Here is a 25,895-nt window from a genome sequence, read left to right as displayed (position 1 = left end):
TCTTATATCTGAGTTCACCCAACATGTCGACAAAGCCATTGGTGTCATGGGGAAGAATACAATCTTTCAATCACTTTAGAACCATTCTTTCCTTACTGTTGCTTAAGATGAGTACTTTTATGTTGGGAGATAAGGAAATTAATTTCAAATTCAATTCTCTTTTTATTGTTCTGGAATGACAGCAGAAGGGGGGTAAGATTTAAAACAAAACAAACAAAAAACAGTTCATTTATAGATACAGGAAGATTAATTTTGCCATGTCATCCCCAAACCTCTCTCTCATCCAAATCTACACCTCATCAGTATCATCACACAGTCCTTCAAAAGGAACATGCCAAATCAGGTGCTTCTGAAACCCATACTACCACATCCTGTGTCATCCTCCAGTGGCTAGATCACATACAGAATTCCATTTTTTGTGTGTAAATCTATGTTTTGCAAGCATCTGCATGTGTCAAGTTTATTCTGATTTCCACCCAATGCTCAAGTCTTGAAAGTCTAACAAATAAGAGTCTAAACAAAAGGTCAGACCAATGGAGTTGCAGAGAATTTGGCCCAAAATACTTAAAATTTTACTATTTTCAAACAGGATAAACTCATACTTATTTTTTTTAAAAGGGTTTGTAATCTAACTGAAGCATTGTGCAGATATTTCCAGTTCATTTTGCAGTAATTATTTATATATGCATTCAAACCTCTCCCGCCTCAAAATCCAATTATGTAAAACAAAACAAAGTAATGGTAGGGTAAAGAAATTCCCGGCAGTGACACATGAGGAGAATTGCATCTTTTCCTGTCTATAAACAAAGGGTTATTTTTGTAGTTTCGCAATTTACATTTAAATATAGAGTTCCAAAAATAATAAATACCTACCCTTATACAGTCCTTTTCATCCCCAGAACTTAAAGCACTGCACATTTCTTGAACTGACTACATATCATATGATCACACATTAAGCTGCTTTCACGTCACTTTCAAAACTGACAACTGTCTGAAGTGTTGAAAGTCTGAACTTTCACACTTAAATTTTTTTTCCCAACAAAATCTTATGCAGTGATAATAGCACCTTCCATCTTTAAAGTGCTTTACCACGTATTCTACAGATAGGGGAAGCTGAGGAAAAGCGGCTAAGTGATTTGTCAAAGGTCAGAGGGAGGCAAAGTCAGGCTAGAATCAGAACTCAGGCCCTGGTACCTCATCCTATGCTCAGTTTACTTGTTAGAAAGATAACTTTAAAACATACCCAATCAAAACACAATTAAACATTTAGAGTGAAATTTTAGTCCCACTGTAGTCAATGACAAGAGGGCCCAGGATTTCACCCTTACTATGTAAATCCTTATAGAGCAAACATTATTAAACAAAAACTAATCAAGAAAAATAACTATAAATTATGTATAAACTATTTCAATATGAAAATTGTAAAATACTGCAGTTTATTCTCTAGCCTTTTCTAGCAATGTATGAAATTAATCAGAACACATCTCTGTAGAAATCTGAGCAAGTTTAAGAAAAAATTAGAGTCTTTCTTCTTTAATATGATTACCAAAACAAGTAAAATCTTCAGAGTTTGGAAAGTTGCTCAGAAAGTCTCTTTAAAGAGTGAAAATTGCACATAGCTTTTGAGCCACTTAATTTCTGATTTTCAAAGTCAGAGGTGCCGTTGTACATATGTTTCTGGAGGGGATCCTACACTGCTTGCCGGGCTCAGAATATTTGAGTCATAAGAATTTGGAGTAATTCCAACCAAGCCATCATTTTGAGGTGTTTCTCCTTTCAGAAAGTCATCATCTTCATCTTCAGTTGTACACTACGCAAAGAGAAAAATTTTTAGTGAAAACAGAAGGACATTATAGTACCTTAAATAGAGTTTCAAGACTTAGGTTTAAATTTCTTCACCAGGAAAAGTTATCTGAACACTACATGAGATTTACCAGAGTATGTTAGTTGGCCCAGTAAAATAAAACAGTTCTCATGAGGCTCCCAATCTCTGCTTCGTAACACAGCTAGAAGATTTCACACCACAGAGAAGCATATATCTGACCAACAGGTACGTATGTCTAGACAAGTGGAGAAAAGTCCTGGAAATTTGAGCGTTTCTGGTATTCATTTGCTGAAAGCGTTTATCTAATTTTCTGGCCAAAAAAAAGTGCTGAAAACCAGAAATGTGTTTTTAAATAAACTGTGAAATAATTCAAAATGTTGCAATAATACAGTCTACCAATTAAACAGATAAAGCAAGACTGTGGTGGCCAATTACCACAATACATATATACACAAGCAATACTATATTATTCACATAGCTGTAACAATGTGCTACGTACTGTACAGTATACAAAGATACACCCCCTGCCACAAAGAGTTTTCAAGCTCAGTCATAAAACTCTGGCTGATCTGGAAAGTCCAGAGGCTTTTCTTTTTAATAAGTTCATGGCTTGTAGGCCTCACAGAGGTCATACAGTTTTAAGGAGTTGAATGAAGAGAGGTGGCTATTTGGCGGACAGATGGGAAGAGAATTCCACACGTAGACTGCAAAGTGTACGTAGACAGGAGAGGCAGAAGGAAGTGAATCAATTAGATAATGTGGAGATAGCTGTTCTAGGAATACTTTACATTGACAGAAGCTGGAATCATTGGCAGGGCAGAGGGGAGCTTTAATAACTGTAGTTTATTGTGAGAATAGATCCAAAACAGATCTAAAAGTGGCATCCACAGGAATCATCACAGGGGCTCAATGAGAAAAAACAAACTAAATCTCTTATACTACACTGATCTCAATCTGTGCCAGCATCCTAACCCACCAGCCTGTATGTCAGCTCCTCCTTCAATCAGGAGAGAGATATCATTGTACCTGTTTGATGATTCACAGCAGCTGGCCCATAGTGCTAGCATCAGAGCACAATTATGAATACATCCACAAAAGGAGAAATCAAACAGTTATCTGAGGGCCATGATGATCCCCCATCTCCCCCACAAACTAGATAAAGAATGCATTTTCTACATACACAGAGCTTCCTGAATTCTGCATGGCTAATAATTCAGTGCTGGTTTCCCACTAACATTAAGCATTTTGTGACCCCCCCAAAATGGAAGTATACTTCCCTAAGTGTCAGGTGATGCAGGATTTAAGATTATTTTCTTTAACCAAAAATAAAATAAAATAAACCCCCAGAAACCACACACACACGCACACACACACACACACACACACACACACAAATCATTTCTGACAGGAAGGAGTTACCTTTTTAAAGGGTTTCTTAAGTTCTTGAAGATCTTCAGTACTCAGTTCTTCCCATATCTGATAAATAGGATCAATGGTCTTCTTTGATCTGATAACATAAATTGCAGCATAGTACAAATAAACTGAATAAAGTTGCACACAAGAAGTTATGAATCAGGCATTTCATTTCAATATTGTACTATGTAATTCTTTACATTTCTCTAGAGCCTTGCAGAGGATCTTATACACTTTGCAGACTAATCCCAAGAACACTCCCTGTGGTAGGTAAATTATCTCCATTTCCCTGATGGGTAAAGCGATGCATAGAGAAGTTATATGGGTTTTCCTGAAGGGACTGCAAGTGGTAGGATTAGGAACAGAACTCAGCTCTTCCAATTATGTATTTTAATGCGTAGGCAGTGCTTCCTCAGCCAACTATAATTTTCTTCTAGCATGTAATCCTACCCACAGGATTTACCGGACTTCTGTCCAGCACTTTTATTCCTTTAGAGCAAGGACTCACTGCAGCCCTTGTTAGGCTAGAAGATGGCTTGTGCGGAAAAAATCTATTTAAGATGGTCATCTTTTGTATGTTAAAGAACCCATCTGCACAAACATTCATGGATCAAAGAATATAAGCATTCCAGGCTGGAGAGCTTCAAGAACAGCCCATCTAACTAATAACGAAAGCCTCTAAAAACAAACCAGCTGCCATCTCGCACATGGTGCCAATCCCAGAGATGCAAGAAACTACCACTCGGACGGACCTCAGTACATTTTGTTATGCTAATGTTATGAAATGGACTCATTAAAGAGGGGTAGATAAAAGAAAATTTACCTAAAGTAACCTTTTACCAAATGCAGTATGAGAGGATGGGCCCTTTTCCCTTCCCCACACCCAAACCCTACAGAGTGCACAAACTCCAATTCTCCAGCTTCTGACAGTCTCAGTCCTACAAAAACAACTTATGTAAAACTAGAGTGTTTTCACTTATAATACAACAATACATTTTAAAAGAACAGAACAGTCACCTTAAGTATGTTCTTTAAATTTATTTTATGCAAGGCAGAAATTGGTTTATTGCATTGGAAATCTATACCTTTTGAGAATGTAAGGATCAAATGGGAAAAAACTGTCAAGGGGGTTAGTGCAAGTCTGTACAGAATCACCCCCACTGCTGCTTCTGATTACTGGCAAAAATTGCCTGTTGTTCCTTTCAATGATGGTGTAGCAGAACACCAACTGGTATTTCCTTAAACAAACAAAAAACATTGATAAGTATAAGCATCTCTAACTACAACGAAAGCAAATAATTTCACAGGATATTGAAGTGGGCTGAGACATATTACAGAAATATCCAAATTCTAGCACAAACTTCCATTTTATGACTAACAGCAGGAGTTAACAATACAATCAGAACAAAGGGAGCTTACAAATGAAGTCTATCTAACCAATTCTACTCTCAACAGAACTTTATTGCAAGTACAGTAACTCCTCACTTAAAGTTGTCCCGGTTAACATTGTTAGGTTGCTGATCAATTAGGGAACACGCTCATTTAAAGTTGCGTAATGCTCCCTTCTAACATCGTTTGGCAGCCGCCTGCTCTGTCCACTGCTTGCAGGAAGAGCAGCCCATTGCAGCTAGCTGGTGGGGGCTTGTAACCAGGGTGGACTGGCAGCCCCCCTATGTTCCCTGTGCAGCAGCCACCCAGCAGGCTATCAAGGCAGTTCAGCTGTCCCTCCCCACACTGCTATGTGCTGCTCCTGCCCTCTGCCTTGGAGCTGTTCCCAGAGACTCTTGTTTGCTGTGCGCGGGGGGCGAGGAGGAGGGAGGGGGCGGCTAATGTCAGGATGTCCCCCTCCCCCTGCTCCTGCACCTCGCTTACCCCTTCTCCATATAGAGCAGGGAGGGGACATGGAGGAAGATAGACAGAGAGCTTGGGGCAGCAGCTGCTGTCTCAACTTCCTGATCCACTTAAAAAGACAATGCACTTAAGAGTGGGTCAGCTTACTTAAAGGGGCAGTGTGCACCTCTCTCTCTCTCCCCCACACACAAGGTGTGTGTCTGTCTGTCTGCCATGCTGTCTCCCCTCCCTCGTGTTCGTGCTGCCTTGTGTGAGAGGCTACATTAACAATGTGTTAACCCTTGAGGGCTCAGCCAAGTGCTAGTTCATCATTTAGCAGTAAGGCATTCCCTGGGAAATAGCCCTCCCTCTTCCACCCTCTAACTTTACCACTTCAACCAAGCTTCACAATCACCATAGCTGTGAACAGTATTCAACTGTTTGTTTAAAATGTATACTGTGTGTATATCTATACAATATATAGTTTTTTGTCTGGTGAAAAAAATTTCCCTGGAACCTAACCCCGCTCCCCCCCATTTACATTAATTCTTATGGGGAAATTGGATTCGCTTAAAGTCACATTTTTCAGGAATATAACTACAACGTTAAGTGAGGAGTTGCTGTATATAACATTCTGCACCATCACAAAGCAGTGAAACAGCTCTACTTAACTACAGGGTTTCATTTCATCTGTATTAGCTATAAACTGCTCCCACTCAATATATGGGTAATATTCCAACACTGAAGGGGCTATCGTATATTATATTATATTATACTATAATCTATAGTCGTTATACAAACATACAAGTTTACAAAAAAATGTTAGTCTTCAAAATACTACACTATGGTTATATATTCAGATTGATATGGTTCATATAAAGTTTAAACTGAAAAAATAAATAATAGTTACCTGGTAATAGCAGCAAACAAGTTAACAATGGAGGGTAAGCAAATCTTCAGAGGGTTTAGCTGACACATGACTATGCGTTCAAAATTTAAGTTCTGCAGGTAGGCCAAACCTTCAAAATAAGGATAGTGTACAATAAATACTATGGATTTATACAGTGTTTTCCATGTTCAAAGCACAGTACAAATTAAACTAGTCTCACAACCCCCATGAAGGTAGATAATCATTCCTACTTTACAGATAGGGAAACAGAAAGAAGAAGTGACTTTTCCTTAAGGCCACACAGAAAGTCAGTAGCAGAGTTCATATTAGAACTCTCCCAGCGTTGTGCCAATCTCTCATTATTACTTTAGAGTAATAAAAGGCAAGATCATGTTTCTTCTGGTTCAGAGAATACTTTGAAATCAGGTGCAAGAATTCATTATAAAAAAATGTAGATTAGATTATAAGCATTAGATGATTGACCTGCAAGTTATGCAGCACTTACTCTCGGGGCCTGAACAAACAAAGCAGCAAGATCTTTTCAGTCATATGCCAGATGATTGTACAAATATACAGTATGTGGAAATTCTAGAGTGACTTTTTAAAATTATTCAGCATTAAGATTTTTCAGACTGAATTAAAAAAAATCAGTTCTGGCTGCATCAAGCAACATATAATATTGGGGGACAGCTGGGGACGCTAACTTGTCAAGCAGATGCATGTAAAGCAATAGAAGGAAGCTTTTGCAGAACATCTGAAGAAGATGGAGAGAAAAAAGAAATATAAACAAGAATGTCCCCCGGCCAGGCTATTCTGTCATATAATGAGACTCTACTAATAATTATAAAATAAATGTAAGAAAATTGTGGTGAATGCAGAAATCTGTAAAGAAGTCACAGAGTTCTGCAAGCAGAGAACACAAATAGCTTGTGATATATAACAGGATTCCATATTTAATATGCTATTACAGATACAGTAGACGCTTAATTCATAATTAAGATTCTCCAGTCTGGCAGAGTTATGCTCAGTAATGGCCATGGGGCTTTATGGTTATTTTATGTTCCAATCAATCAAAAAATGCCCCCTAGCTCTTACATAGTACTATTCATCAGTAGACCTTCAAGTTCTGGACCAGCCCTCAGTTTAAGTTAGAACAGCAGCAGGTTGCTCTAATTTATGCTCAACTGCTCACTGTCTTACATGGTCCCTTCCATCAGCCAGGATCATCAGGGCATAGGGGCACTCCAGTCACACTGCATGTATCAATAACTGAAGGGGTGGCACAGACCCACTACACCAGCTCTGTGCCACAAGGGGAACCCTCCACCAATTTACATTGATTTGTGCTGGTAAAATAACTCAGAGCACCCAGTAGTGGGCCCAATGATTTTATCTGCATTGGTTTTTATTAGCTAAAAAGCAAGTTATCCAGCTTTGTATTCCGATACAAATACAAAATCTTATGCACTTTGTTTAAAATATAGTAACTTAACCTTCCCATAATTCACTTCACCAAATTGACCATAAGGAAATTAATATCTTTAGAGCTTACACATTAATTCTGTTTTAATTTTATAGTACTGACACTTTCAATGTACTCACCTTTCCTTAAGTTTCCATCCAAAAGTTGCTTGTGGCGAAAAATTAAAGCATAAAACACAGCCTGGCACGTGGAGTAAAAAGGTCCATGAAGAACAACATCACAGTAAGCTTTTGTCCCCACATCCTGATTGTCAATGTAAACGTGCAGCCAGTTAACTAACAGATCCATGCATGCTTTCACTGTACTATAATAGAGAAACATGGTTTGTAAGAACACCATTTGAACTCACGTATGAAAGATATTTTTAAAATATTTAAGGAGCTTAATGTGTACTGTACATGCAAATAAGCACAGAAATCATTTTATAAAGAAGTAGATTACACTGCCCGTCTTGTCCTCTGTGCCAGCAGTTACTGAACCGTCTGCAACAATATTGAGAACCCCAAGCATCAGGAAGATTGAAGTATTGGTAGGAGTGATAAGTTCATGAGAGGATCATGAACAAAGTGGCCCACCAAATAAAAAGTTTGGAAATCATCTTGTCTGAGCTGTGAGGCACAAACAACAAGAGAAACCTTCTGGTTTCAATGTTAAATTAGGTTCAACATTAAGTCATTAAGCCCACTGCTTTTAACAAAAGCTTCAGAAATCCTGAAGACAATATCCCATACTATATAACATTAAAAAGAAAAAAAAAGTCTACTCATCCACCTATTGAGCACGCAAACTACAGAGACTAATCTATGCAATGAATAGGAATAATTGCACTACATGTCTCAGAGGCTTAGAGCAATGCCTATCACACTTGAAGATGTATGTTCAAAAATAAGTTTAGGGGCTGAATGTCAGACATGTTGAGCACCCACAAATCCAACAAAGTCAAAGAGAACTATAGGTTCTTAGTACCTTTGATAAATCTGGTGTTTGATTACCTCATCCTCACCCAGCAGGCATTAGTCCACATCCCATAAACACAACACTTTTTGGAAAAGTCAGAAAACCCCAAAAGAGGAACAACAAGGACATTTTAGCTCAAGAGTTATGGCTCATTGTCAGAGGAACTGGCACATTATCTTTCCATACTTAAATCTAGTATATGCCATAAATCCTTCACTTCTGACCATATACAAGTATAAAATATTTAAAATGATCTAGCATCATTACTTACACAATTGGAATAAAGTTAGCCCTTGCCAAGAGGCTGCCAATATAACTTCCAGCCGTCTGTCTGATCACCACAGGATTATTTGGATTCTGCAATTTTTTCCAAAGATGGTCTAAGAATGCTTCTGCAAACCCCTGCAAAACAAAACAAAAACATTCAAACTATTAACCCTAATGCTGATGCCATCTGTAAACAGAGACTCCTGACACCAATGTACTCATTTTTGGTTTAAAAAAAAAAAAATCTGTACCAAAAGTTTACTACAAAATTTATAATTACAAAAAAAAAAAGTAAATACTCCTACAAATGCGGAAAGGAATGTCCTTTGAGAATTTGCTTATTTGGGGGTTTTTAACACTGTGCTGGCAAAGGAGAAAGAAAGTAAAGAGAATAGGGATAAAAATGTGCCTTTTCAGCCAGATATGGATTGGCACTGGGTTATCAGTTAAATTAATCAGCTTAACTCAACTTTATCCACTAGGAGAACAAAATAAAAACATGCAACAGATATAATAGGAGAGGTGCACTTTAGGAAGTGTATGCTTGTACTCACCAATTTAAAGCTACAGATGTGAAACATGAAATACTGTACATGACATGAAGCATGGGTTGGCAAAATGAGCTTGTCAAAGACAGTAACCAGATCCCTATACAAGTCCTTCGTATTGTTAACATCAAGCTTCCCTATTTAAAAGAAAAAAAAAAAAAAAGAGGGAAGGGGAGTTTGTCCAGTCACAGAGGCACTTCGATTTTTCTCAAAATTACAGTTAATATTTTAAAGGAACACTGCCAGACAGATTAGACTCCAAATGTTAGGGTCTATATACCCAGAATTAACATAAATGCTTCCTGATATTAATTTCAATTAAGTTTTTTTTTAGGTTTGAATTTAAACATTCCCCAGAGCTGTTAGATATGCAAATATTGCAATACTGTGCTAGTGCAGAAAGACAGAAAGTGAAACTAAGTCACATAGTATCTGTGTTCCAGACGAGTGAAATACAAAAAGAAATCTGATTTTTAAATATTCTTGCTTGTTTAATAATTGAGGCTTAGCACCAAAGATGCATGATTAAATATAGCTTTCCTCCTACCAATGTCCCTTTCAGATATTTGTTCTTATAAATTTCAAAAGAGAAAAAACAACTACTTTTCTTTTGCATTTCAATATATGATTTAAATTCCAATTTGAACTGAATGGTTGGTTGCGGGATAGCTACCGCGGATATATAAATTATACAAATAATTAGGGCTGTCAAGCATTAAAAAAATTAACCGTGATTAATTATGCAATTAAAAAAATTAACCGCAATTAATCATGCAATAAATAGCACTGTTAAACAATAATAGAATACCATTTATTTAAATATTTTTGGATGTTTTTACATTTTTTAAAATATTGATTTCAATTACAACACAGAATACAAAGTGTACAATGCTCACTTTATATTTATTTTTTATTACAAATATTTGCACTGTAAAAAACAAAAGAAATAGTATTTTTTAATTCATCTCCTACAAGTACTGTGGGGCAATCTCTTTATCATGAAAGTTGACCTTACAAATGTTGAATTATATACAAAAAAACTGCATTCAAAAATAAAACGTAAAATTTTAGAGCCTGCAAGTCCACTCAGTTCTACTTCTTGTTCAGCCAATCGCTCAGACAAAACAAGTTTGTTTAAATTTGCAGGAGATAATGCTGCCCGCTTCTTGTTTAAAATGTCACCTGAAAGCGAGAACAGGCATTTTCATGGCACTGTTGTAGCCGGCATCACAAGATATTTACATGCCAGATGCGCTAAAGATTCACATGTGCCTTCATGCTTCAACCACCATTCCAGAGGACATGCGTCCATGCTGACAATGGGGTCTCAATAACAATCCAAAGCAGTGTGGACCGACACATGTTCATTTTCATTATCTGAGCCAGATGCCACCAGCAGAAGGTTGATTTTCTTCTTTGGTGGTTTGGGTTCTGTAGTTTCTGCATCTGAGTGTTGCTCTTTTAAGACTTATAAAAGCATGCTCCACACCACATCCCTCTCAGATTTTGGAAGGCACTTTAGATTCTTAAACCTTGTGTTGAGTGCTGTAGCTATCTTTAGAACTCTCACATTGGTACCTTCTTTGCATTTTGTCAGATCTGCAGTGAAAGTGTTCTTAAAATGAACAACATGTGCTGGGTCATCATCCGAGACTGCTATAACATGAAATATATGCCAGAATCTGGGTAAAACAGAGCAGGAGACTTAAAATCCCTCCCCGCAAAGGAGTTGAGTCACAAATTTAATTAATGCATTATTTTTTTTAAATAAGCATCATCAGCATGGAAGCATGTCTGCTGTACCAATGGTTGAAGCATGAAGAGGCACATGAATCGTTAGTGCATATGGCACATAAATGTCTTGCAACGCCAGCTACAAGAGTGCCATGGGAATGCCTGTTCTCACTTTCAGGTGACATTGTAATTAAGAAGTGGGCAGCATTATCTCCCATAAATGTAAACAAACTTATTTCTCTTAGTGATTGGCTGAACAAGAAATAGGACTGAGTAGACCTGTAGGCTCTAAAGTTTTATGCTGTTTTGTTTTTGAGTGCAGTTATATAACAAAAAACCCTACGTTTGTAAGTTGCACTTTCTTTCCGGATAAAGAGATTGTACTACAGAACTTGTATGAGGTGAACTGAAAAATACTATTTCTTTTATCATGCAGGTAAAACAGAGCAGGAAACATAAAATCCCTCTCCGCAAAGGAGTTCAGTCACAAATTTAATTAACGCATTTTTTTTTTAACAAATGTCATCAACATGGAAACATTTCCTCTGGAACGGTGGCCAAAGCATGAAGGAGCATACAAATGTTTACCATATATGGCACGTAAAGACCTTGTAATGCCAGCTACAAAAGTGCCATGCAAGTGCCCGTTCTCACTTTCAGGCAACAATAAGAAGAGGGCATTTATCTCCTGTAAATGTAAACAAGCTTGTTTGTCTTAGTGACTGGCTGAACAAGAAGTAGGATTGAGTGGACTTGTAGGCTCTGACATTTTACATTGTTTTCAGTGCAATTATGTAACAACAAAAAAATCAAATCTACATTTATAAGTTGTACTTTTGTGACAAAGAGACTGCACTATGGTACTTCTATAAGGTGAACTGGAAAATACGATTTCTTTTGTTTATATTTTTACAGTGCAAATATTTGTAATAAAAATAATATACACTTTAATTTCAATTACAACACAGAATACAATATATATGAAAATGTAGAAAAATATCCAAAATATTTAATAAATTTCAATTGGTATTCTATTGTTTAACAGTGCGATTAATTTTTTTTATCGTGATTAATATTTGAGTCAATTGCGTCAGTGAACTGCGATTGACAACCCTAAAAATAATCTATGATTCTAATTATCAAAGTTATCATCAAGTAGAAGCAAGGGGGCATTGAGAGTATTACAGAAATTTTACAGTACCAAGACACCAAAGAAGCAAAGTCAAAGGTAAGGCAGGAAAAATAAATACATAGGGCCAACTGAGTATAAACAAAAAAGATCAGACAGGAAAAAGAGAAAGAAGGGGCTCAAATCAACAGATAAAAGGCCAGATTCTCTTCGCTGTTCTGGCCCTTTGTGCAAGTTTGGCAGCACAAAGTGGCTGAAAAGCCAATGGCTCTACCCAAATAAGGAACCCCCCCCGATTCCTCAGATAACACAGCTGGCTCCTTTACCTGTCTCATGTGGCTCCTGACATAGGGGACATGTCAGGTTGGGAACAGAGTGGTGAGTTAGTCAGAATGCTATTGCTACTGCACTCCAGCTATTCTCAGCAGATGTATAGCCAGTTGCCATATGACTAACAAGGCTGCTCAAAAGTACACTGGAGCTGGTATAAAACAGTTCCCAGCATAAGAGAGCCAACACTGGCTTCTTTGCCTCATCGTCCAACTGCAGCTATGCTCAGCAGATATTTGTCACAGCTTTTAAAAAAAAAAATCTAGTCTATATCATGTTGCTGGGAGAAGAATTTTACAGCTGAAAAAACAGATTCTAGAGGACCAATCCTGCACTAGCAGAACTCTTATTATTATATTTAATTACTAACAAAACAACAGGCTCAGGTACATTATTACCATCTACATGGCAGATATCTTTAATGTAAGAAAACAGAATGTTCATCAAAATATCCAAGCGTTCTGCTAGTGGATGGGCCATCGTGTCACTCCTACTGAAGGTATCTTTGTTTTCTTTTGTTTCTTCATCTTCCTCCTGTCAGATAAAGTAGCAGTTAAAAATCTCTCATATGTACTATACAACAAAGACCGTCACTATAAATCAGTGGTTCTCAAATTTTTGAACTGGTGACCCCTTTCACACAGCAAGCCTTTGAGTGTGCCTCCCTTTATGAATATAGAAAACCTTTTTTTAATTTAACACCATTATAAATGCTGGATGCTGACACCTCACGACCCCCTGAGGGGTCCCGACCCCCAGTTTGAGAACCACTGCTATAAATAAACCAAAACATACTTTCTCTGTTCAAAGTCATACATTTAGCACTACTAACATAATTCAAAATAATCACCATCAGCTATATAATTAATTCTTGTTCAGCTTAGTTATAAGAGCTACAAGCAAATATATACAAATATTGCTTTGTTGTACTGATGATGGGCTTAAGTCAATTACTTAGTACTCTGTAATAGGCTCTAGATGTATTTGCGCATATTTTTTGTGTAAGCCCCACTCCCCTTTGAACACGAATCAATCTCTGACACAGAGAGAATAGGTTAATAACTGTCACCTCTTTTGGAATATTTACTCTCCATGGTAAATTGCCGATGGTGCACCATGTAGACTGGACATAGGTTTTTAAATGGGAGTTACACCCACATGAATTATCAATGGAATGTCAGCCCACAGTTTTAACTTTAACTGTAAAATTTCTTAGGGTTTGCTTTCAGATGTTCAGTGTTGTTTTAACACAAATCAACAACGGCAATTCAGTAGCTAGAACTTTTCCTTCCAATCCCACAGCATATCGTTAGGGGATTATACGGCTGGAGGTACCAACTTTCAGTAAGTCTCAGACAAAGTTGAGGCCCCGAGTTCCTTAATGTTCTCATGCAGAGGTCCTAACTAGAGCGGGGTGGAAACTGGTAATTCCATTTTGCAGAGGAAATTGAAATTTGTTCCAATTCAGAATGAAAAGCAACATTTTCAAAAGTTTCCATCAAAGTGCCACAGGAAGTCCTGGCAGGCAACCAGGTGGGGAGCCTGGAATCGCCAACTCTAGGACAATCTGCTTGGCAGACTTCTCCATAGTCAGGGACCCTGGAAACCCCAGTACCAGGACAGTTGGTCTGGTAGGCTGTCGTGGAGCTAGGGCCCTGGATACCTTGGGAGTTCAGGCTGCCAGGGCTCCCAAGCTCACAGTTGTCAGTCAGCCAGGGAGGCTGCCAACGAGTCAGGAGCCTGGGCTGCTGAAGAGCAAGGCAAGCAAGCTGGCTGCTTTTCAGTGGAATTTTGTCAAAAATCAACATGGTCCTGTAGACGGTTTCAATTCTGATGAAATTGCAAATTCTGACAAAATGTTTCATATAACTGTTTCCAATCAGCTTTACGGTTAACTCATGTCCTGGGGTCCTGGCCAAATTCCACTTCAGTCATTACTTTCTACTTACTAAAATATTGCAAAGGCTAAAATCCCCAACTTGACTGAAGATTTGGATGTTTCTTGGCAGTTAACTTACAAAGTAGTTATAACAAAGCAAGTTTGTACCTCATTGCCACTTTATAGGCAAAAATTAATACAACTCTCAACTGCTATTTAATTTTTTAAATATAAACATCCATTTTTAGAGTGCTTAGCCAACCATGTCAAAGAGTCCTTCCTCTGTGGTTTTTTCCTTGATATCAGAATTCTTAGCAGTTTCTTCAGCATCCTCAATATCTTGTCGTGGGGCACTTACCTGTAGTTAGAGATAAGGAAAGAAAATCTGATTTTTTTTTTAAAAGAAACCTTGGGTGCAGGAAAATGTAACCACACTATATTCTTTAAGTCAGATATAGATGACACTATTAACAGAGTTTGGGGGCTAAGTATATGTTTTTTTTAAAAACTAAGTATATAAACAAACACACACAATATAAACTGCTTAAAACTTCACTCAGCTACTTCCAGGAACTATATTTTCCTAATTTTTTTTTTAAGGGTTGGGGCGGCAAAAAGACTTAGGGCATGATGTGGTAGCTATGTGCATGAAATTGACTTTAACTAACTTAAATTCTGTGCTTGCAAGAGGGACCATAACAGGTCAAGTATCCGGTCACGTGGCCTACAATTATTACCGACACTGCACTGATGTGAAAGTTTTACGGTCCATTTCTTAATGGTCTCCAAATCCCTGGCCAAACAGGAGTTAGGAATATTAAGGAGGGAGCAGACACACGCTTCACAGGGTGTGCTCACTAACAACCTGACGGATTGATTTACGTTGATGTGCTCCAAAATGGAGACCCATGAAGTCCTCATCACTCAAAATGTTTTGATGAGTGAACACCTATATTAAAAGCAACACGGACAGATGTTCAACACATGAAGAGCAGAATATTATAAAGATTTATCCTTGGGCCCAGATTCGAATCTCCAGTGTGTGGATGCAACACACTACATAATTCAAAAAGCCTCTGGTGATATGTGCCACTCACTCAATCCTGTAATCCAAATCTTATTTTGGCATGTTCAAGACTGTGCTACAGAATTTCCACACAAAGAATAATATTGTATATCATATATGCTTCCACATCTAAGCACAACTGTACAGTTTTAGGGTGGAGCTTCAGCTCTTTAATTTTAATTTACTCGCTTTTGTAGCTTAAGACTGTGAACCCTATTTCAGTATAATTTCTGTTGAGGTTTAATAATATTAAAACAATCATGTCATTGCTGGCACTTAAGAGACAGCAAGTTTCATCAAAGACAGTTTGTTCCATACTTACATCCATCTTTAATAGCTTTTCAACAATAAGTTCCAGAATTTCAAGCCTCAGTGTTGGAAGATACACAGTAATTCGCAACAGGTTATGAACATAACATTCCTGAAATACAACATTACCATAAATATGGATTTTCCCTTGAATTCAAAGTGAGAGTCATTTCTTTTAAGGATTTTAGAAACTAGAAGAAGCAGTATAGCTACAAAATTGCTGAACCACAAATGATCTCTTATCTAAAGATCTGAAACTGATGTGAATGTTGAACAGCTTACAGTTCTGTCCTAACTTCTAAAGAGTTGCTAAAAACAAGTTAATATATAATCCAAACAATGTGCTTAAACAAGAGGATGAGGGCATCAGTAACTTTTGTCAATCTTTTTCATAACTATTTTTTCAAGTACATCCAAACAGTACACGTGCAACAGTGAAATCCTGCCAGCCTCCAGTCCCAGTTCCCCCTTCCCACCAGATTCCTTCTAACCTACTCCACCACAACCCCTAAGGTTCAGCTCATGTCTGCTCTACATTTGAAGCCTCTTCCACACTGCCTGGACCTATCAGGGGTCATTGAAAGCACAGGAGACACAGGCTCCCTGCTCTCAGTTCAGGGTCCTGGAACCAGTATGGCCCACAGCAGCCCAGACCTGGAATTGCAGAAAAAGTATCGCTCAGCTGGCTCACAGAATCTTTGGGGAGTTTAGCTGCTAAAATCGAAGAAGTCTCTTCTGAGCATGTACAAATCGCTCATTTTTCAAATTTTATAACTTGGATAAATTTGGGGAAATTTTTGCAGGGATGGCAAAAGGCAGAATCCTGACAAAAAGCTCTGCCCACCCCCACCAACTCATAGTCAAGGTCTTGCTCCAAAGAATGGCGCTGATAGAGGTTTTCAAAGAACCAGAAGTTTTTAACATGAGCAAAACAACTTATTTTTTTCCCTAGCCTCATTCTCAGAAATAGCTGAACTGTTTTGGCTGAAATTTAAAAAAAAATAGCCTGAGGCAGGCACCCAGAAAGAAAATTTCAGTCCAAATGGTTAAAGTTTTCCAAAGTTAAAAGCAACTGAAAACAAGATCTTATAATGGAACTATTGGGAAACCTTAATAATTGACAGTACTACTGGATCCTCCTCTCAGTGGGTATGTAGCAATGAAGCAACTACAGAAAAAGTATAGTTTTTGTTAAAATTACTCAACAATATTAACATTACATTACTCAATATGATGAGCACTAAAGCACCTGTATTAGACTATGCAATGTATCAAATGCCAAACTATGGTATTTTCTACTACTTTTACATTTTAAAAAGATAGATAGTCTGCCTGCTCTTACCAGAGTTCTTTCTGATTTATTAATGAAAGGAAAGTTTTCCACAAGTATCGGCATGAGAAATTGTGGTGTTCTGTAATAAAGAAAATACAGGAAGCTTTACCCAAAACAGAAGAAACGGAGAGTGCATGTATTGAATCTTTCTACAAGTGAAATTTAGAACAAGCATTTTTCAAGACAGTTTTATTTGCACAGCTGTAGGATAACGAATTGTACAAGATGTTTCTATAGGACATTAATGTATTATATAACTTTCCACAAAAAAGTGTTAATTTTTTATAAAATCTAAAGTTCCCCCACCATTATCTTGGGAGGGGCAAGAATGGAGGGGGGGAAAAAAAAAAAAGTTAGAAAGCACACTCTTCCATTACTTGATTCCACAGAAGCTTCTCCAACATTAACATTAAGCTATCAGAATCCATTATTTGGTGGGGGGAGAGAATGGAGCACAGCATGGTCTCCTATCTACCCAGTAGATTTCCATATGGAAATCCACACTGAAGTTACTGCAACTGAGGTAAGCATTCACATTCCTCCCACAACAAAGGGTTTTCAGTGCATAGCTAAAGGAACCAAGAGCAGCGTGGCTTTTGCTATGCTAGTAAGCTATGCTTCCAAGTGGTGGTGGGTCAAGGACCAGAGTTTCACATAAACTACCATTACACACAACTGCAATCGTCTCCCTACTAAGCGAAGTAAAATCAGTTCTTTGCAGTCAGTTGCAATGATATTTTTGAGCACTTTTCCCACATGAGGGGAACATTTGGCCCTTTATACTTATCTGACATATCATTCTTTCAAGCTACATTATGTTGGCTTTACTGTGCTGACTTGGACTCTAGTTAGTTTTGAGGACACAGAAGCCTATGTGCTGAACCTGGATTGTGGTGCACACAGATGAACCCCTGTGCCTATGCAGAGCCACTGAAGCGAATGGGACTGCAGGAATATGAAGAGGTCACATGCAACACACTGCAGGATAGGGACCCTGATTTGTACCTGAAGCAAGTAGAGCTAAACCGGGATTCTGATAATAAGGATCTTACCAGATCACAGTAAAGAACTGCTACACCAAAAAGAAGAGTTGAAGGTTGACTGCACAGTAAGCCTTCAATGTGTTCGGAACAATTCACATCACTAACAACTTTTGAATTGCTCATTGGAATTTATTTTTCTTTGTACAGCAATTTTTGCTCCAGTTTTGATACTGAATACTTTTGCTAAACATACAAAAAGTATTACTATGTGTTATACAGTTTCTTGGAAAGTTCTGCTATAAGCTTGTTTGACCTAACTGAATCCAAGTTTTTATAACTAGAGATGTCACACAGTTCACAATTTCTGTAGGCTGAGAGCACAGCATACCCCAAGAGCTCCTCGCATTCTTCTGTTCTCCCTCACAAGCTCCCAGTGTGCCACCCTCTCATGCCCCTCTATTTCAGGAGCTCCCTGCAACTCCCCCACCCCGTGCCTAATGCCAGGCTCTGTGTCCCCCATTCCTTTCTCCACATGCAAGGGGCTCTGTGTGCTCCCCTATGTACCCTCTCTCCCCATTTGATTGTCCCCCATTCTTTCCCCCTTGGCAGGAACGATGTGTCCTCCTCAATCCCCTTCTTCTCCCCACACAGTGGACTCTGTGTGCATCCCCATTCCCCTACCTATGTCAGGAGCTCCGTGTGCCCCACATTCTCCCCTCCACCACATACCAGGGGAACTCTGTGTGCCCCCATTCTCCCTTGCCCCCTCATGACAGGGTCTTTGTTCTCCCCATTCCCTCCGAGACTCCACTTTCCCTTCTCCATTTCCACTCCCTCAACTACCAATTCCTGCTTCCATGCCTGCCCACACATACAGTTCTCACACCAGGCCCTTGCTTCCCTCATTACCATCACTTCCCACCCCCCCAATTTCCTGCTGTCCTCTTCACCCACCTCCTTGAGTCTGTTTTCCCTCACACCAGTTCCCCACACCACCCACTCTCCTTGGGGTCTCTGCTTCCCCCACCACCATCAGTCCTGTCTGAGTCCCTGATTCCTTACACTTCCTGCTTCTCCCAGCACTTCTACACCATCCCTCTAGTCTCTGCTGCTTTCTCTCCACCCTTACTTTTGCTCTTTCCCTCTCTGAGTCCCCATTTCTCCCATCATTCCTCCACTCTCCCCCTACAAACCCTCCCTGTAAGGCTCTTATTTCTGTTGAGAATCCAGACTACAGACAATCACCCTATGCAGAAAGTTAAGCTACTGCCTCTGATATGTTTAGGCGGCAGAGAGATTCCTCTGCCTGCAGCACCAGGCAGTCTGGGGGCCATGATATTTCTCTGATTCAGGCTTTTCTATTGTTCTGATTTGCATCAAAATCAATTAGGTTGTGGCCATTGATGCCTAGAATAGTCCCTGAAACTCTGGAATTGATCAGATGCAGCATTCTAACACTACTATGTTACAGACAAGCAAATACCATAAAGTTGCGAGTTAAACCTCGCTTTGCTCAATCAATTAGTTTAAATTCGCCCATTGGTGAAACAAAGCTTTGTATTAGCTAAAAGGATACACAAAACTGCGGAATGATATACTTACGAAGGAACATATTTTGCTATAGTTTGCAGTGCTCTATGACATGTGTTAAAATTTCCAGAAAGACCTATAAAAACAAAAAATGAGTTGTAATAAAGAATTATTTCCCTTATCAAGTTACATGCAAGGGGCTATTCTAGGAGATAGCATAAATACATTCTGCTAGCCACTCGTGCTTTATAATTCACCAGGGAAACTACATTTACCAAAGTTGGCTTTTGGAGTCTCCTTACTTCCAAAGTTACTGTCCACATGTAAAATACAGTGAATACTGAACCATGATCAACCCTAAATAACCACCACCAAAGCAAGATATTATTACAACCCCTACATCACTGATCTCCCTAGAGATCAGAGTCTGACTATATGCTAAGGAAGGCTCACATTTCACTCACAGTGTTGCACATTTCCACTTTTTTTTTTTTTAAACTCGCTATGGGCTGAAACTAATTAATGTATATAGAAAGATAATCATTGACTGCTACAGGAATTATACAGGGGGGAGGGATAGCTCAGTGGTTTGAGCATTGGCCTGCTAAACCCAGGATTGTGAGTTCAATCCTTGAGGAGGCCACTTAGGGACCTGGGGCAAAAATTGGTCCTGCTAGTGAAGGCAGGGGGCTGGACTCGATGACCTTTCAAGGTCCCTTCCAGTTCTAGGAGATAGGTATATCTCCAATTATTACCTTTAGGCCTTAAAGGATCAGATTACATTATTTTTTATTTATTTTAAGATGTGCAATATTGGGAGGAAAAAGCTCACAGAAGGCTCTCTTCACTCCTATAAGAAACTAGAGCTGTAGTTACACAGCCATCAGCAGAATTTATGCAGGAGAGTCATTCTAGACAGAGTCAACTATTGTTCATAAGTGAGTGTGAGAAGGAAAGGAAATCCGTATCTTACAAACATTTATATTTGCTGCAGAAATTCAATCAGATAAAAGCAAGAACCTAGCAAAGGTTTTTAAGTGCCCCTCAACCATGACTTGGTTATATTTTGTTTACCTAAACCAAAGGAAAATAAACATAAATACTCAAGTTAACTTGTTTTTATACCAATCATGGTTCTAAGCCTTTGAAATACATTTCTATTTCCTATGCACTCATCTCAATACCACAACTACTGTATTAGTGGCAATGGATTAGAAGGGCCAGATTATCATGCAGATGATTTCAATGGGAGTTGTGTGCATTCAAGTGCAGGAGGTACTAACACTTTGTACTTTTTCTACAGGATGTCTCATTTTCCTACATAGGTTTTCAATAGTACACATCACCATTAAAGCTGCAGTGAAAAAAGTCTGCAAAAAGACACAATATACAAACATTTTTGCTAAAAGAATGAATAGAGCATACTTAAACCATGCTGCATTAATACTCACTTTCCTCATCATCATCAGAATCTGAAATATACACATCATCCTCCCTTATGGTTACTCGAGCTGACAGGAAATAGGATAATTATTACATAACCATATACAATTTAAAGATGACAGTCTCAATGGCACAGATCAAAGTATCATTAGAAGAAAGATCTCATCTGAACTACAGCCCCAAAATGATCTACATTACACCAAAAACATAGGATGATCACAGGGTTTTTTCCATTCTGGGAGCTGGGAAGATTCTCCACATGGCATCATAGTACTAACTTCATTTTAGTTGCGTTTTTTCATGAAAATTAGCATAATTTGTACTCTAAGTTATTATAGGAAGAAGAGTTTTTATCATCGATTTAAAATGAGTTTTCTAAAAATCCAGGTAAATTAAAGACTTTACAGTTAATGTTATTCTCTATTGCATTTCAGTTGTCCAAATAAATGCACAATAATCAACATACATAAGTGATAATTACAGTAAAGCATTCTAATTTTGCATACATGTTAACCTAATATTTGGATAATGAATAAAAGATGACCAAAAAAATAAAAACTTACGGGGTATAAAATGTGAAGCAATCATGCGCAGGCATGATCTAAGGTACACAGTCTGTGCTGACACTAGATTACCAAGAAAACCCAAATATTCTTCCACCACATCTTGACTTCTACTCAACCATGGCAGCTTCTGTATTATTGCAAATAGCATGCTGTTAGAAACAATCATGTGAAATACAAGGACATTTTAAGAATTCAACTACTGATCTCCAGATGCAATATCTGGATACTATACCTACCAACAAAATGCTGACTAGCTGCTCAAAGTCTTTGGTCAAATATGCAACAGAAGCCCGAAATTCCTGCAGCCAATTAATGATTTGGGCATCCTTAAAATAAATCAGACAAGATAGATATAACAAATTCAATAATATGATCTTTCAAGCCAATTTCAAAATCTTTAAAACCCAAATCAAACGTGACAATTATAAACAAAGTGGCTATTTCCTCATCTAAATGTCATGAATTTCTAGAACTTCCATTAGTGTGAGTTAGACAAGATCACTGGGAGAACAGACATTTTAGCTTGAATCTACTTCTGTTTCAAGAATGAATGCAGTGGCACAGTAAATGATCACACTATTCACACATCTAAAGATGTGGGTTTAAATTTGAACCTCAGTAAGCAAGTTTAATGGTTTTATCCAAACTTGCATTTGTCCATATCGTTGAACCACATACAATGTAAAAATAGAATCAAAATAGAATACTGGGGGTCCCTGCCTTTCCCCCTCAGAATCCATTTAAGAGGATGATACTCTGCATGCAGATTTTACCACTCCTGCAGGCAAGAGACCATCTGCTTCCCTACACGCACTCTTCTCTTGTCCCTGTACAGTGCTTTCTGCAGTGCTGAAGACGGCAAGTGTGTGAGGGGTTAGTGGAGATTATAGGCACCCCAAGAGAAGCATATTGTCTCTCCATCAACCCTGAGGGAGTCTGCCCCAGAGTCAATATAACCTCATGCTATGTTAACTCCTAAACAGAGCTCTCTCTGTGCTGAGGGATCAACCCTTTAAGCAGTGGACAGGGAATTTGCTGGCACCACAGCTCCAATGGACCTGGGGAGAACAGCCTTGGACTCTGGAGCTAGTACAGAAGCAAAAGTTTTCTGCCTGGACAGCCCTGTACTGCTGACAGATCTCAGAGGATCCACAGATTCTGAGAGAGAGAGAAAAAAAAAAAACCACTTATTTCTTCCACAGATGGTCAATGCAAACAACACCCGCTCCCCTCACCTCTTCTCCCTCCGAAATACAGGATCAATTTAGAGGAAACTGCACACTGAGATCCTTAGTCTTCCTTCCCCAGGTCTCAGTTAAGGATTTGGGGTTTTTTGTTTTTTTTGTTGTTTTTTTTGCAGAAAGGGGCAATTAGGCCTTGGAATAGTAGAGAAGCTATAAATTAGAATTTGAATGCAGAAGCAGAACTGAAAGGAGATTTTCACATCAGCACTCCCTCACCATCAAATTTACCCAACAGGAATGGATTACACATATAAATGTATTGTTATTTTTGAGAGGGGAAAACACAGCAACCCAATAATACCGCATTAGGCACACTGCAACATTCATATCGCTTTGCAATATATTTTTAAAAATACTTTTGTCGTCAAAAGATGACTACAAAGCAAATACAGTCAGGCTATATAAAAAAGCACTGCCCTAAACCTGACCCAAGTTTAATCTTAACAATTAATAAACTTAATATTAAGCAAATACTATTTGCCCCACAATTACATTCAGTCTCAAAGGAAAAGCCAAATTGAAATGATCTCAGACAATTTTTTACCTTTATTTCTGGATCTAACAGCTGGTGCTTTAACAACTCAAAGTCTGTAGTTTCACCCTGAGAAAATAAACACAAACTGTTTTCTGCCATATAGTACACCTAAACAATTTGAAATACAAGCTTATTCTCTACACTTTATAATGATAGCTATGAAAACAATTGATAAACACTAGAAATCCCGTGAAACACAGCAGTAGTATTCATAGATTGGTTCTCAATTTTAGCTAATGCTGTTTTGTAAGAAATAACTTGTTTCTGAAAAGAGATGTTTGTAAAGTCACTATTTTATAAAATGTGATCACTCTGCACCCTCAGATTAGGCTGCCTCAGGGGAGTCAAATTCTCTTCTTACTTATATAAGGGAATCACACACTTTGTAGCTTGAATAGGCCAAGCTTATGGCACATACCAGGGGCTCCTTGTATTCATCCTTTCCACCTCATAAGGACCCTATGTGGCAACCTCTCATTCCCCTTTCTCTTAGGGACTCCCTGCAACTTCCCCTGCCTCATGCCTGGGCATCTGTGTCCCTCCCCATACTCCTTTCCATCATATGCCTCAATCTCCCCCACCAAAGGTTCTGTGCACCCCCCATTCTAAGTTCCCTCTAAGATGTGCGGCCGCGCAGCAGGCTAAAAAGGGCTGCGCAGGCAGGGAGAGGCGCCCCTCCCCTAGCCCAGCCCAGCCCATCCGGAGCCCTCACCCCCAGCACTCCAACCCTCTGCCCCATCCCTGAGCCCCCTCCCACACTCCGAACCCCTTGGCCCCCACCTCCGCCACACACCTCCATATTGGTGCACATAACAAAATTCATTCTGTACATGGACGTAAAAAATTGGAGGGAACGCTGTCCCCATTCTTCCCCCACATGCCAATGGCTTTGTGTGCCCCGTATCCGCACTTTACTCTCTATGCCAGGGGCTCTTCTGTGTATCCCCTTCCCCCCATACCAGTTTTCCACAATTTCCCCCCATCCCAGGGTTTCTGTGCCTAATTCCCAATCTCCCCTGATACTAGGGTGCCCAGTTTCCCCATATGCCAGGGACTCTGCCTTCCATTCCCACCTTCCCCCCCTCCACATGCTGGGGGCTCTGTGTACTTCCAGGATCCCCCCAATACCGCCCCACAAAGTATTCTGTGTGCTCCATTTCCCCCATACCAGGAACCCCTATTCTCTCCCCATTGCCAGGGGCTTTGTACAAGCCCCCATTCCACACTCCACCATCATTATTCTTTTGTTTGGAAGATAAGCCATGCTATGCTGGAAAGCATTAATGGGTACCAACAACCAGCCGTTTGACAAATGCAGTGGTGCTTGAAGCTGTAGCTGTGTTAATCAGATGGCAGGAGCTCCATCTAGCCACCATTTTTCTCCCTTCAGTTTTCTGATTTTCCCCAAAATCAACAGGGTTCCAGCCACTGAGCCCTAGAACAGGTCCTGAAATTTTGGAATTTACTGGATGTGACATTCAACTCAATAGCATTTGTCTGTTACATGATAACTTGTGAAAGGCTTTCACAAGTTTGCCCAAATACCAAAAAGGGAGAGGAGAGGAGAGTTGGAAGGACCCGCCTGAAGTCAAGTGGCATGTATTGGTGCAACAGAGAACTTGACTATGCATGCTTACAACTGATACACCGGCATAAACACCCGAATACTCTGAAAATACCGCTTCTCTGCAGAGAGTTTCTGAAGGAAAACAAGGGTCTAGTCACCTTTTGGTATTTCAGCAAGACATCTGTCAACGTCCCACCAAACCTGACAGTCTTCCTTGGTGGGGAACTGATGAATTCATCGCCTCCCAACATGGCAGCGTCTGCGCAGTAAGACGAAAGATGAAAACACACCTGCCAGCCAGCCGGGCTTCGACATTTCATTTACTCCCTCCCGCCTGTCAGAAACGCGCACTTTAAAGTCGGACGCGGCGCAAGATCCTTACACCAGCCTGGCCTGTCAAAGGGCGCCGGGGAGGGGAGAACGCCTCACAGACGTTCCTAAAGCGGGAAGCGGTGACAGTGCCCCGCTGCTCTTCACACAGGCAGACGCCAAGCTGCGGGGCAGGGAAGGGAAGAGGGGAAGAAACGCCCCCGCCCCAGCTGCTCACCCTCCGCCAGCCGGCCGAGCCCGAGCCCGGGCAGGGGCCCGTGAGACTCCGCAGCGCGCCCCGCCGAGGGGGGGGTCCCAATTAGCCGTTGAGCTGGTACCACGCGCCTCCCGCTCCTCGCGCCGCCGGCCCAGCCACTTCCATGATGCTGCCTCGGGACAGGAAAGGACGCGGCGACCTCCCCGGAAGTGAAAACGACGCAAGAACAGAGCGCGGCGTGACAGCTGCTCTAGCGCTGCTCTCGCTGCCCCTGGAGGACTGGCGCGAGGAGAGAGGGGCGTGGCCGCCCGCCCGCCCGGAAGGCGCAGAGATGCTGAGCGGCCCGGTTTGAGTCCTGGCTTGGGCCAAGCTCAGCCCCGGACCGGGCACGGGGCCGCCGGCTATAGGCCCGCCGTGCCTGCGCTCCAGGGAAAGGCGCTTAGTCTGAACTGGGGTCTCTGCAGCGGTGGGCAGCGCCGAGCACCTGAGACCGGAACAGCTACGTCTCC

The 25,895-nt window shown here is 39.9% G+C and overlaps 1 protein-coding gene across 2 annotated transcripts; it reads right to left on the bottom strand.

The window, feature by feature from the left end:
- Positions 1 to 142: 142 nt before the first annotated feature.
- RRN3 (RRN3 homolog, RNA polymerase I transcription factor) lies at positions 143 to 25,581 on the bottom strand. 2 transcript variants are annotated; one of them, XM_044980400.1, is made up of 18 exons: positions 25,408 to 25,581; positions 25,019 to 25,119; positions 23,303 to 23,359; positions 21,751 to 21,840; positions 21,512 to 21,641; positions 20,957 to 21,016; positions 19,578 to 19,641; positions 17,002 to 17,071; positions 15,673 to 15,771; positions 14,547 to 14,642; positions 12,804 to 12,939; positions 9,219 to 9,349; positions 8,669 to 8,799; positions 7,560 to 7,744; positions 5,979 to 6,087; positions 4,324 to 4,476; positions 3,245 to 3,332; positions 143 to 1,810 (listed from the first exon to the last, which is right to left on the bottom strand). In XM_044980400.1, the coding sequence occupies exons 2-18, from the start codon at positions 25,109 to 25,111 to the stop codon at positions 1,652 to 1,654; spliced, it is 1,851 nt and encodes a 616-aa protein (XP_044836335.1). In that variant the 5' UTR covers positions 25,112 to 25,119; positions 25,408 to 25,581; the 3' UTR covers positions 143 to 1,651. The 2 variants fall into 2 exon arrangements, with proteins under 2 accessions (XP_044836335.1, XP_044836334.1); XM_044980399.1 differs by lacking the exon at positions 25,408 to 25,581 and having other exon boundaries at positions 25,019 to 25,363.
- Between the last annotated feature and the right edge of the window lie 314 nt (positions 25,582 to 25,895).

Source organism: Mauremys mutica, chromosome 11 (genome assembly GCF_020497125.1).
Source record: "Mauremys mutica isolate MM-2020 ecotype Southern chromosome 11, ASM2049712v1, whole genome shotgun sequence".
In the NCBI taxonomy this organism is placed as follows: Eukaryota; Metazoa; Chordata; order Testudines; family Geoemydidae; genus Mauremys; species Mauremys mutica.
This window is presented reverse-complemented; position numbering and strand designations above follow the sequence as displayed.

Bases quoted from the DNA above. Each gene is read 5' to 3' on its own strand.
- RRN3 (XM_044980399.1), bottom strand. From the start codon at position 25,180: ATGAAATGTCGAAGCCCGGCTGGCTGGCAGGTGTGTTTTCATCTTTCG. The intron at 7,745-8,668 runs GTAAGTAATGAT...TCTCTATTATAG, and splicing joins GCTAACTTTATTCCAATTGT to TACAGTGAAAGCATGCATGG. The intron at 4,477-5,978 runs GTAACTATTATT...TGTTTGTTTAAG, and splicing joins TTGTTTGCTGCTATTACCAG to GAAATACCAGTTGGTGTTCT.